Source organism: Dicentrarchus labrax, unplaced genomic scaffold, assembly GCF_905237075.1.
Source record: "Dicentrarchus labrax unplaced genomic scaffold, dlabrax2021, whole genome shotgun sequence".
Taxonomy (NCBI): Eukaryota; Metazoa; Chordata; class Actinopteri; family Moronidae; genus Dicentrarchus; species Dicentrarchus labrax.
Window position 1 is genome coordinate 16,007,551 of NW_026136720.1, and position 13,492 is coordinate 16,021,042.

The 13,492-nt window shown below is 39.6% G+C and overlaps 2 protein-coding genes across 3 annotated transcripts; one reads left to right on the top strand and one right to left on the bottom strand.

Moving 5' to 3' along the window:
- Positions 1-1,059: 1,059 nt before the first annotated feature.
- adal (adenosine deaminase-like) lies at positions 1,060-5,447 on the top strand. Its single transcript, XM_051383100.1, has 10 exons — positions 1,060-1,228; positions 1,382-1,512; positions 2,020-2,080; positions 2,162-2,249; positions 2,483-2,564; positions 2,699-2,825; positions 3,935-4,015; positions 4,095-4,233; positions 4,318-4,418; positions 5,086-5,447. Exons 1-10 carry the CDS (start codon positions 1,184-1,186, stop codon positions 5,275-5,277), a joined length of 1,047 nt encoding a protein of 348 aa, XP_051239060.1. The 5' UTR covers positions 1,060-1,183; the 3' UTR covers positions 5,278-5,447.
- Positions 5,045-13,229, bottom strand: nat10 (N-acetyltransferase 10). Of its 2 annotated transcripts, none has more exons than XM_051383084.1 (29): positions 13,097-13,229; positions 12,852-12,979; positions 12,644-12,735; positions 12,382-12,553; positions 12,164-12,286; positions 12,013-12,074; positions 11,810-11,924; positions 11,359-11,466; positions 11,027-11,160; positions 10,845-10,938; positions 10,659-10,757; positions 10,436-10,572; positions 9,891-10,015; positions 9,646-9,796; positions 9,043-9,139; positions 8,819-8,935; positions 8,462-8,563; positions 8,297-8,371; positions 8,097-8,213; positions 7,830-7,963; positions 7,699-7,747; positions 7,504-7,600; positions 7,306-7,413; positions 7,051-7,223; positions 6,840-6,959; positions 6,616-6,714; positions 6,129-6,202; positions 5,935-6,015; positions 5,045-5,853 (listed from the first exon to the last, which is right to left on the bottom strand). In XM_051383084.1, exons 2-29 carry the CDS (start codon positions 12,963-12,965, stop codon positions 5,709-5,711), a joined length of 3,114 nt encoding a protein of 1,037 aa, XP_051239044.1. In that variant the 5' UTR covers positions 12,966-12,979; positions 13,097-13,229; the 3' UTR covers positions 5,045-5,708. The 2 variants fall into 2 exon arrangements, with proteins under 2 accessions (XP_051239044.1, XP_051239045.1); XM_051383085.1 differs by having other exon boundaries at positions 12,852-12,972; positions 13,097-13,224.
- Between the last annotated feature and the right edge of the window lie 263 nt (positions 13,230-13,492).

Genomic DNA, 13,492 nt, shown 5'->3' on the forward strand with positions numbered 1-13,492 from the left:
TTTTTTTTAAATCAAAGTTGTTCAAGTATTTGCTATTTAGTATTGAAGCAGTAAATAGTGTAATGTAAATGACTCAAATACTGCACTTACAATTGGCACCAGAACAATTCTGAGCTTTATCTGTGCTGATAAAGGTTTACAGACAAATCCTCTTATAAACAATGATGCATTTTTATATATTAAACTACCCAGTACCATAAAGTAATATGCTAAGTAAAATGCTGATTATATATAAATGCATCAGTAATAATGCAGTTAGACATCATTTATGTAATTCAACGTTCTAAAATGGGACATTCTGCATAATCTTGATAATACGGTATATTTTGCTGTTAATATTGCTTGTATTTGTATAGTTTCGTAATGCTACTTTAAATTTACAAAAGGATCTGAAAACAACTTCCAATGCTGGTATTATATAGTTTCCACTCTTCAAAGTAATTACAGCAATTAGATGTAGCAAAGTGAAAAAAAAGCATTTTTTCCTCTAAAATATTTGTAGGATGACAACCGCTCCACCTGGCTAAATCTTTGCTAATTGAAGCCTTAATGTGTCCACACTAATAGTAAAGCTTTCTGCACACCATGCAATATGTCACTTCTGAACAAATAAAATAAAAGAATAAAAGCATAAAAGCATAATAAAAGCAAAAACAGTACAGTCAAAAGAGAGGGAGTTGCAATCTGCAACTACACCTCTAGATGTCACTAAATCCTCCACAATGGACCTTGAAGGAGGATAAGATATATGTTTGTATGTATGTATGCAGCCATAATAATAATAAAAAAATAATGTATTGTCTTTATCATGTAAGAAAGGACCAAAAACAATGTCTTTGGAGAAAGGGAAAAGTCTGGCATTTAAGGTATTAATTTATGTAATCTGCTGATAGAGAATACGTTAGAATAATCCACATAAAGAACACACACATTAATAAATCAATAAATAAATAATGATTAACAAATAATAAAGTTTTAATTTATGAAGGAAGAATTTGGACAGCTTTTAGTACGGCGGAGATAGCGGAACCTTTGTGAGGATCGGGGGCTTATTTCTCTGTTGCACTTGGTGGTGCTACAGGAAAATGTAGCCTGAAAACAAAGGCGGTTGTCAGCGTTATGTGACAGCTAACAACTCGGGGCTCGCAGACTAACTTTACCCGGGCTTTTGTTTGCCTCTGTGATGGAAAATGAAGCTGATGTCTTTTATCGGGAGCTGCCAAAAGTGGTAAGTCACAAACGTGTTACTAAGAAACACTTTAAAAGAGACAAAAACATCTACTCTGTGAGAGCTTTAAAGACAATTAGCCAAGTCAAATGTCGGTAACATATGTGTGTCAGCGAGCTCATGCTAACGTCAGCATTTTTTGGCTGTCACCAGGAGCTTCACGCTCACCTCAACGGATCCGTCAGCTCCCAAACCATCGAGAAACTCATCGTCCGAAAACCGCATCTCAACATTGAACACAGCATGACTGCTATCGGCAAAGGCCAGCGGAGGACACTGGACGAGTGGGTGTAACAGTGGGAGTAGATGTTGTTTATGTGTATATATATATATACATATATATATATATATATATATATATATATATACATATATATATATATATATATATATATATATATGTATATATGTATGTATATATATAGTATGTATATATGTATGTATATATATATATGTATATATGTATGTATATATATATGTATATATATATATGTATATATATGTATGTATATATATATATATATGTATGTATGTATGTGTATATATATATATATATGTATGTATGATATATATGTATATATATATATATATATATATATATATGTATGTATATATATATGTATGTATATATATGTATGTATGTATATATATGTATTTGTGTATATATATATGTGTGTGTGTGTATATATATATATATATGTATATGTGTGTGTTCACTGTATTCAGGTGGGGGGGGGGGGTCTTTTGTTAAACGGATCAGCATTAAAACAACATGGCGCGCTTGTCCGCAGGTGTTTTCAGGTGTTCAAGGTCATCCATCAGCTGGTGGACACCGAGGAGGATATCCTGATGGTGAGGATTGGCTGTTGGTTGAGTTGTTTCTCTCATTTTTATTGCCCAGGATATCAGTCACAGATCTTTGTTTCTTTCCAGGTGGCTACAGATGTTATCAAGGAGTTTGCTGCTGATGGTGTCAAATATTTAGAACTGAGAAGTACCCCAAGGGAGGAGAAAAACACAGGTGTGGATGTCGACTTGGAGCCTAACATACACACATTGATGGCATGATAACCAACTAGTGCTCTTTCACAGGAGGCATGAAATAGTAGGGGAATCACAGGTGATACCAGTGATGGTAATTAAAGTTAATTAGTATCACTGGTAACACCTGTTACTATTTCATGTCAAAATGGCTGGGAAAAAGGTCTATTATTATTATTATTAGGCTTACAGGTTTATTATCTTTTGTCCTAGGGTTGTCAAAGAAAGGATATGTAGAAACTATCATCAAAGCCATCCAACAGTGTAAAAACGAGGGAGAGGACATTGATGTCCGGTAAGCTGAGTTATTTCAGTGTGTGTGATAAAACCACCAAAGATATTACAAAGTGTTTTACTGTGATGATCCATTAACTCGAGTGCGGCCCACAGCAGTGTTTGTGCTTCTAAACGAGTCCATTTGTTGTGAAGGTTTCTGGTGGCGATTGACCGCAGGAATGGGACTGAAGTAGCAATGGAGACGGTGAAGCTGGCTGAGGAGTTCATGCTGTCTTCTGGTGGTTTGGTGGTGGGACTCGACCTCAGTGGAGATCCAACGGTCAGTCAGCCATGTGGGACTTGTAGAAAAGAAAATTACAATTTTATTCCAAGTATTATGCCTCATTAGAGTTAAAACACCCACTAGATAGGCACTAGCTAGATGAGTGGTAACGTTAAAGTTAGAGATGTAACGATAAACTCAACTAACGATTGGATTCAATTCTAAAAAAGTAACACTGAAACTAATAAAAACTAAACATTCTTAAACAATAAAAGCTGAACTGAAACAAGCAAACCCACTCTGGAAACTAATTGAACCTGAACTGGATTGAAAACCAAGGCAAACTCCTTCCTGATTCTGATTCTGAAAATAAAAATAAATTAAAACTAATGCAAAGTTGCGCAATAAGTTTTGGAAAAAAAATTAGATTGAAGACAAATTATGACCGAAAAAGATTAATTTATTTCTCAGACAAAATATATTTTCTTTATGAAATTACAGAATACATTTTCATTTCCAAGGTAGTGTATAAACTTCCATAAACAATGTATATTTCCCTTTCTTTGTAAAAGTGAAACTGAACTCTTTGTACCTTTTTTAATGTCACGATTAATTTTTCGTCTCACCAATTTGAATCTTTACATATTTGTATGGCAATTTAACAGTCTGGCAATATATCGTTAAATCCCTTGTTGACATACTTCTTACAGATCACAGCCTACGCAGCATGATTACTTTTACTTTTGGTACTCTAGTAAAGTGTACACTCAGTTTTCTTATAGTAAAACACATCAAAAGCATTGTCTCTTATCTAAAGTGTGATCTTTCCATAAAGTTATGCGGCTGTGGTGGAATTAGTGGAGGTTCTGTGACGTATCCCAGCAGTGTGGTGGAGCTCAATTATAAACTGATCTTAACAGGGTCTCTCTTGTGTGCTTGCTGTTTTACACTTGTTCACACTGTTCTTCAAATGTAATTATTTGTCAGTCTGAGTGGCACAAATTCATTATGTGTTTTTGAATGGTCCAGTACTGTTTATGCCTTCAGACTTCAGCTAATTATATCAAAACTATCTAGAATATTTTAAGGCAAAAATGTGTGTTCTTCATCACAGATGCTGGATTTTGTCAGTCTTTCCTGTTAATTAATGTGGTTTTCATTTTAAGGTTGGCCACGGCAAAGACCTACTTCCTGCTCTACAGAGGGCCAAGAACTGTGGGCTGAAGTTGTCACTGCACCTCTCAGAAGTATGACCTCAACATTTTTAATGTTATTTGTTTTCTGTTATCTGTGAGTGCTCTGACATTACAACAATAACTGTTGCAGGTACGGTCACAGCTGGAGGAGTCAGATTTGCTGTTGAATCTTCCTCCAGACAGGATCGGTCACGGCACCTTCTTGCATCCGGAAGTGGGTGGATCTCAAAGTCTTGTTGACAAAGTAGTGAAGAACAACATACCGCTGGGTAAGACTGAGATGAAATTATTTTATCTTCTGTGCACACTGAAGTGATTTGTTTTTTGATTTCTCAACCTTCTTTTTCTTGTAGAGCTATGTCTGACATCAAATGTCAAAGGACAAACTGTACCGTCATACTCCAAACATCATTTTGAATACTGGTACCAGCTGGGACATCCAAGTGTGATTTGTGTAAGTTTCCTCTCTTTGCACAAATACTTTTTTTCCCCCTTTTAAAATTGGGGCTGTGTAAAATTTAAAATATTTAAGTTTCAATACTGATGCAAAAATGAAACTTTATTGGTTCCTTACTTTGATATATATGAAACATGTTTTTTGCTTAAAACCAATTTAGCCAAACTTATTAAATGTTTTTCTTTTTACAAATAGTCACAGAAACTGTGCCTCAATTCCTGATTTAATTAGTTAAATATTTAACAGAACACAACTAACTAGACTGAGAATTTAACCAAACATTTGTTTTTGATACTTGGTGTTACGGACACAATTTGGGCAGGATTCAAAAGTATTTAGGTTCAATATATAATCAGATAATTGGTTTGCTTTATTAGAGGAGTACCCAACAATTAGTATTGCGTTTCTTGGCTTCAAAGTGATATTAAAAAAAGTCAAAATTGATGTCTCTCACTGCTTGTTTAATGCCAATACTCTAAGTTTATAACTAAAACTATGAAGTTTCCTGTCAATTTTTTTGTCTCAAGTAATACTCCTCATGATGACATTGATGTGTAAAATTGGTAGTTCCCTTTTTAAAATCATTTATATAGAACCTAAGATGACAGTTAATGGTGAGTAAATCAAAGTTCACCATGAATTTTTATTCTTTGTCACATTACAGACTGATGATAAGGGAGTCTTCTGCACAGACTTGTCTAAAGAATATCAGCTGGCAGCTTCCACGTTTGGTCTCAGTCGTGAAGCTGTATGGAAGCTCTCCCAGCAGGCCATAGACTGTATCTTCGCACCAGACACTGTGAAACAGCAGCTCCGGCAGAAGTGGGTTGATCTACAGCCTCAGGTGTTCAAGTGACCTGTTCAGTGGAACTTAAAACCAATATACCTCACATTTCAGTTTTAAAAACATCTCTGTTAACCTTTTTACAAGTCTTTGTAGAAATCATGACCTCAACTAAAAAGGGAACTCTTAAAAAATACTGTGAAAATGTTTGAAATACTCAATAGTAAAGGAATACCCATTTAGTACGAGTAAGTGTGTTATTTTCTGCTGATATACACTATCTGTGCGGTGTTGCACTTAACATGACTCAAAGCAACAAACTTGTAATGACAATGTAGAAACATCGGTATAATTGGGTAGCAGAATAATAAAAAAAAAAGTCTAAACAGTCTTTTGGGCGCTCTTCAGTATCTACAAGTCTGTCCGAGATATCCAAAGTTCAGTAGATGATGTTGATGCTGCTGCCCACACACACTGTCCTGTCCATGCGCCGCAGTTTACGGTCACACCTTCTTTCCAAATTTGCCATGTTTGTCCTTGTTCTTCTTGAATTTGCCCTGTTGCATTTCCTTCTTCTTTAGTTTCCCGTGCTGGGAAGCCCCATTACTTGCTACGGCGTTCCCCCCATCCAACTTCCTCTTCTTGTCACTGTTGAAAGTAAGACATGGTTACAAACATGTTTCCACGACAACCAAACACCATTGTCAAAGATCCTGGATGTCACTGCACCTTTTGATGCTGACAATCGCTGTGTTCCCTGCTTTCTTCAACACCTGGTCCCATTCCTCATCATGTCCACGGATCTTGTACCTGTAAATACAAAAAGGAAATCATCGTATCATTTTTACATTTTTTTAATTCCAAAATGCTACACACAAATAATGACCCAGCCCAGCCCGCCCCCAACCCAACCTCATACTCACTCATCCAGGTCCATTTCTTTCACTTTCTCTACGTCCTGCTTGTGTTTCTCCTCAAACTCCTTTGCTGCTTCATTCTGTAAGTAACAGATTCATTTTTAAACTTTTTTTCCTCAAACTAATTCAATTTCAATCTAATTTTATAAAAAGGAGTACCGGTCTAGACTTGCTCTATTTGAAAAGTATCCTGAGATAACGCGTTATGATTTGGCGCTATACAAATAAAATGTAATAAGTTGAAGGAATACAACTAACAAATTTGTTCATTAATGATTAATGTGTTGATTGTTATTGCACTCCAATTGTTAACGCCCATTAACGTCCCCAGGGACCAAGGGGACATCCTCAGATTCTTTTTTGTACTGAAACAACTCAAAATCCAAAAATATTTAATGTACAATGATAAAAGAACAGCAAAAAATCCTCAAGAGAAGCTGAAGCCAGCAAATGTTTTGCATTTTTTCCGATAGATCAATCGTTAACCACATACCAGATCATCATTAAGGCTTCTGACAGTCGGCTCCATGGAAACGTCTTTAGTGTCCACCATCTCTGCCTCAATAGCTTTTTCTTGGATGTTGGTGAAGACCTAGGATAGTAAAGGCCAGAACAATCGGAAGTATTAATGTTGTTGCAGTAGAATAGTAATAGCTTTAAAAGGTAGGGTTTGTGGCATCTTCTTCATGTCATGTCTTTCAGTGGGTTATGACTTACTTGAACAAATTTCCGGATCAGACGGTTGAAGAGGCCCATGAGCTGCGAGCTTGGAAGCTCAATTTCCTTTTCTAGCTGTTCCACTGACTTGTGCTGTAACCCGACACCCAGCAGTAACGCCTAGAAAGAACATGGACAGTCAACATTTATACCAATAAAACTGAATTAACAGCAAGAAACAGCTGAGATCGCAACCGACGGGGAAACGTACACACTGCGCAGCTGAGAGGGAGACGTTGCCGAGCTGCTTGAGGAAGAAGATGCGTGCCACTGTCGGGATCAGGTCCATGATGAGGTGGTAGTCTACCATGCTCCTCGAATACAACTCCAGACGTTTGAGGTCGTAAGGGCTGAAGAGGGCTGCCAGCTCAGAGCTACTGAGAGCTGTGGAGGTCAAAGACAAGTCAGATCAGGTCTGTGAGACGCAGAGGAAATCTGACTATGTTAGTTAGCAGGAGAGTCTTACTGCTCGTCTCCTCCTTGGACTTCTTATTCTGCAGGATGCTGAGTGCCAGGCTCGGGTGGAAGCTGCCAAACTGGTAGGAGAGGAGAGACAGGAAGCGCCGGCGGAAATCTGAGAAAAACAAAAAACTGTTATTAAAAAAAATTTAATAAACAAACCAACCAGATCTCCAGAGTTCAGGAAAAGTTGTGGAAGTTTCACCTTTCCAGAAGGCAGACAGCCACTGGCTCTGCTCTGGGGCTTCATCTGTATTCAGCTCCTTCAGCATCACACAAGAGTGCTCTCCTGTCAGGTCATTCTAAAAACAACCACACAGACACACCAACAATTACAGCATGTGACAACCGCACAATGTACACAAACTTACAAAAAAGGTTGAATTTATTTTATACTTACAGGGGTTTGTCTTAAGTAGACTGGAGTATAACCTGCTTTCTTCCAGAACCTGTCAGGTTGCAAAAATACTTTTTAATATGTGCAAAAATATGACATCCTGCTTCCCCTTCTTCCTTTTCAAGGAAACTCACTTGAGCAGCTGTGCAGTAAGGCCATAGGAAACTCCTAGATAGTCCAGTCTCTCTGCTCTCCTCTCACTGAGCTTCAGCAGCAGAGGCGGGAGCTCCTTCCGTGGAGTGATCACCTCCTCCAGCAGGCTGACAGCCTGGATAACAAGAGACAGTGTGTGTGTTTAATCTGCCTAATATAATCTCTAAATTGCATTTTTACTCTAGTTACACAGGAATTTATGTCTTTCAAATACAGCTGAGTAAATTTTCTGTCTTTAATTGTATTACCTCACTGCTGACAGAGGTGATCTCATTGTGATTTGAGCGCGTGCTCTCATCCATGGTGGGAAACTTGCCCTCATAGTACATCTGCAACAGCTGGAGAGCTCTGGAGCCGTAGCCCATCTGATGGACAGGTTGGAAACCAGTTACACACAGTGCATCACGATTAATTAAAAAAACAGACTGAGGCCTTTGCGAGTTCTCACCCCTTGGTAGTCTGGATTGACAGCTATTCGCACCACTCTGCCTCCAGAAAGGCTGCCAAACTCTGGGTCTTGGAACTAGATAGAACAGAGGAGAGGATTCATGTTTGCACTGTGAAAACGTGAGCTGTAAGGATTTCACCCAAAAGCTTTTTGATCAGTGTGTACCTGTTCTGACACCGTCCAGGGAATGAGGTCACCAGAGGCTTTCTTTCCCCTGGACAGACTGTTTAGGATGGACTGCCGAGATATTTCTCCCTCCAGACACACCTGAGGGGACAAAGAGGAATACATTTACATAATGAAGAACAAATACCGTAAGTCAAGTCAATAAACCTGGACAGAAAAAAAGCATACAAGGAGGCTACAACAAACTGTTGGGCAGTAAATAAAGGAATGGCTGATTTGGTGGAAGTTGGTACTGATTTGCAAAAAGCCTCTTACCACAGCCCTTTGCTTTGCGTGCATGGAGCGACTATCACTCTCATGCTCAATTAAAACACAGAATCTAATATCTCGTCTTACCTGCACCACTGCGAGGACCTCAGGTAGTGAGTTCTGTGTGGGAGGAACAGGAGGCAACAGGCAGAAGAGGTGATGGGCCGGAGCATCGGACAACATCTGCAGGTCGTTTGGTGAATTCTGGATCCAAAAGAAAACATTGAGTGAGCAAATAAATGCAACAATGACACAATGCTCTGTGTAGGATATTATACTCCTTGAGGTATGTCAATACAAACTAATATCACCTTGTAATGTGATGCCACGTAGAGGGCCATCAACCTCTGCAGGAAGGCCTCAGAGGCCTTGTGGTAACAGAACAGTGTGTCTCTGTTCACATAATATCTGGACAGCGGAGGCTGAGGAAAAACGGTCTGCAGGTGTGTGCCAGACAAATACTTTTGGGGTTTTTATAAATCTCTGAAGTACTGTTTCCTTTTTAATCAAACTGGTTTTGGATCTCTGGTTTTGAGTCGATGTAGCCGCACTGCTATGTTTTTTAAATACCAAGTGGTTACCATTAACCAACAGGTGATAATGAATTAATTATTTAAGTTGGCTTTTGAGCAAAATCTCAAACCATTCACATTACCATTGCTTTTCTTTGTTCTTATTTGATTGATTTGCCAAAACAAGCAATCTGAAGATGTCACCATGGGAACGGTTAATCAAGAAAATAATCAGCAGGTTGATCAATTATTAAAATAATCTTTAGTTGCAGCCGTCCTCTAAATATTACCAACAAAAACACTTCCAGTTTACCAAGTACCATTGTTTACACCATCTTAATACTACACTGCTTATATGACATACTGTAAGAACATAACTAATTTAAAGTACATCAAGGATACAGGTCACAAGTCTGTGGAAGCGGGCAGCCAGAGATGAGCCTGGGAATGTTCAGACAGTCCAGACAGAGAAGATCATTCAGCCACTTTTCCACAGCGTCTCCTGGAGCGTACCGAATGGACTCGTGAAGAGTAACTTCATGGAGAGAGCGAGCTGTGCAGGGAGACCGGTAAGCAGCAGTCAGGCAGATGATCGAGACACGCTGAACAAACACAGTAAAAAAAAAAGAAAGAAAGAAGGTATTTACCTGCTGCTAGCCTCACTGTGTTGGCGGTTCTGTTCTCTGCTGACATGCTCTGCTGACTGTCCACACTCTGCTGCCTCAACTGCTGAATCAGTTTGAGGGAAAGAGAGCGCCCAGTGCCTTCATACCTGCAGAGACGAAGGAAAACGAGGGTCAGAAATGCAAATCACTAGAGCTGAAATGACAAAGTGATTGATCAATCGACAGAATAATACCTTTTCAATAACTGATTGATCACCAAAGTCATTTTTGACTTTCTTAGACTTTTTACTAAACTAAATATCTGTACAAACAATATACAAAACAAGCAATTTCAATATGTAAACTTGGGTTTTTACTAATCTCTGACCATTTTTACAGACTAATAATGAAAAGAATTGTTTAAAGAATATTCATTATTGCTTCTACTTAACTGGTCGAATCTGTATCATTAAAAATACATTCTGAACATTCCCTTGTGTGTGACGTTATTCACACAAATGTAACATGGTATTACATTACATACATACATACAGATTACGTAAATATCATCCAGCCCCATTACTGACCCGTTGATGGTGGAGGCCATGAAAACCAGATAAGGCCCGAGCAGTTTCTTAACCAGAGGAAGAGGGATTGCTGCAGCTTCATCAATGACCAGCAGTTCAGCCTGGCCCAGCTTCACTGCGTCGCCTGGGTGGATGTACTGTTGGTCATATTAACAGGAAGGATCAGACATGTTTACTTAGCATTATAAAAATAGAAAAATAAGAAAAGTGGCCTGGTCTTTACCTGAATTGTCTGCCGATGCTCTTTAAAGATGTTAACCCGCACCACAGCTTTGTTGAACTCTGGATTCAAAGACTGGATGATTTCATAGTCAAGGTGCTCCTACAAATACAGGGGGATATGAAGGGGTATGAGCTCACAGCGTGAACATACTGTCACTGATACAGAGAAGAGTCTTGGGCAGCCTACCTGATACTGCAGAGAATCAAAGCCTTTGAAGATGAATTCAAACATGGTGTGGAGGTTGTCCGGGCTCGGTGAGGTTACAAAAATATTGGAGTAGCTGTAAAGAAAGTCAATAATTAGCAATAAGACAACACAACAGACAAAATAGATACATCTGTGTGACATTATAAAATAATAATCTGTACCCAAAAGCCACAGCTCCAGCGACAGCCAGCCCCAGTGCTGCAGACTTGCCTCGACCACGGGCAGCAGTCAGAGCCACGGTGCTCCTCAGGGTCTTCTCTGAGATTGCCTCAATGAACTTCAGCACTCCTTTTGCCTAGACGACAATACAAAACCTTTAAAGTTACGTTTATTAAGACTCACAAAATGGGATTATTGGAGGTGTAACTTCTCAGGAACAGTGTAGTGATACTTGCACTTCAAATTGCTTCCGACTTGAAATCACAAAAATCTATGAAGTTAAACTTCTATAAATGTGTAAAGGGGCTGTTTAGTGAGAGGTCCTGATCCTGACCTGATCCATTGTCCTGCAGGAATCCACCAACACACCCACAGGCTGAGTGTCCTGAAGGGACTCCTTCAGATCCTTCAGCTCCTGCTCTCGTGGAGACAAACCGTCCTCCTAAGGGGAGGAGACAACTGGTCAGAAATGAGGTGGCGTATAGCCAACAAGGAAGAAAAACTTGATTTATATAGCACTTTTCAAAACAGGAGTCACAAAGAACATCAGGAAATTCAGAAAGGAGAAAAGAATAAGAATAAAAGAGACAGACAAGGTATTATTAAAAACAAGCACACAAATGCCTAATTTTTACTGCATGGTACAAGTCGGTTGTGGATAGTACCTGGTACTTTTTGTAGTACTACCTCAGTCGATGTTCCCAAGAGACCTGAACCGCTACTAAGAGGTGGAGTTTAAAAACTGCAGACAACCGATTGTTGGAGAGAATATATAATATAGTCACCTGAGTCTTTGGAGGAATGGGTTTGATGTTTGCCATGTGGCTGGAGACTGGCAGTATGTTGAGTTGGTCATCAATAACGACGCAGTTTTTGCAGGACGCAAGCGACAGAATGAACCTAGAAACAGTGAAACAAAACAAATAACACTGTTAAAACTATCATCCCGTTGCCTGAAAACGCTCATGAAAGCCGGAGGAGCACTTACCTCTCATTGAACCTTCCCACCACATCCTGATGAGCCTCAGTCCGGTATCGAGAGTGCACGTCCTGGATGAAAACAAGCCACAATGATCCCCAAATCATCTGACGAGCAAACAGTCTGACACGTGCAGAGATTGAACAGGTTATACACTTACCATAGTCATAGTGTACAGCTGCTTGAGAGAGTTCATTGTCCTCAGCAGCAGCACCACTATACCCCCTCCTTCTACAGTCTCAATAGTTCTGGCTAAGAGATTGGGAGTGATGGCTTCAAAATCCTGCGGGACACAAAACAAAAGAGTCCAATGTATTGGCTACATCAACTTCATTGTAGTCTGTGCAGTGGTTCCCAACCTTTACTGGAGTGACTTACCTGCAGGACGCACATGCCGAAGGTGTTTCCCAGGATCTTGTGTGTCTCGTTGTAGTAACAGTAGCGGATGTTGGTCGCAGCGACGAAGAGTTCAAACGGGTCATCCTGGTTCAGATTCAGAGTGCCAGTTTTTATCTTCTTCTGTAGCTGTCTCATGCGCTTCTTCCGGTTGCTGTTTCAGACATTTCACACAAATTATAATCTCCCTTTTGACACAATAAATGGCAAACAGCTGAATCTCGGAAGGGGAGGTCACACTCACCTGCTAAACCCAAGGTCTTTTTTGTAGCACCAGAGTACAGAGGGTCGTGCTCTGACGCTGGCTTTAGACAGCATGTGATGCAGAATGACAACCTGGATCAGAGACAGGTGTGGGGTTTATTGGTGTGAGGCCAGAATACAAAGAGACAGACAGTTACACGGAGAAGATGGATCCTGAAACAAGCCCACTGCTAATGAGGAGACTTCACCTGATCTCTTCCACGATCTCCCACCACCACGAACATGGTCCGATGCCGCAGAGCGACTCCATTCTCTATCTGGACACGAATCCGGTTGTCTACCTTCTTACGGACTGTTGCCATGGTCGTCCTGTTTACTGAGAGAACACACACACACACACACACACACACACACACACACAAATTAAATGAAATAAAAAAAGATATAAAATCTGCCACAACGCGAAGAAAAGGAAGAACAAACATATTGTTACCTTCTGTTACTTCTCTTTGTTGTTCAGGTTTTTTTGAAGTCTTCACAAACTCCAACAGCTCGAGGGATGCATTTACATTTCAGCCATCATGCTGTTGATACTCTCACGTGGAGACATGCGTTCATGGAGGACCCCGGCGTGACGTCAAAGCTGTGCGACGTTCTGAGAGCAATAACATCATAGTCATTTTTGCCCCGATGTTTGTCTCGCAGGCACGGACGCGTAAATCCTGTACAACTCTAAAGATACGTCGAAAACTAACTTAAACTGTTTCGATAAGACTCGTTTATCAGATTTTAAGTTAGAAACTTTGTTTTTATGCACTTTTATTCTTTTTTTTTACCTACAAATAATTCCATAAACTATTAAGTGTTGTATTGGAGTGTATTACTTCAT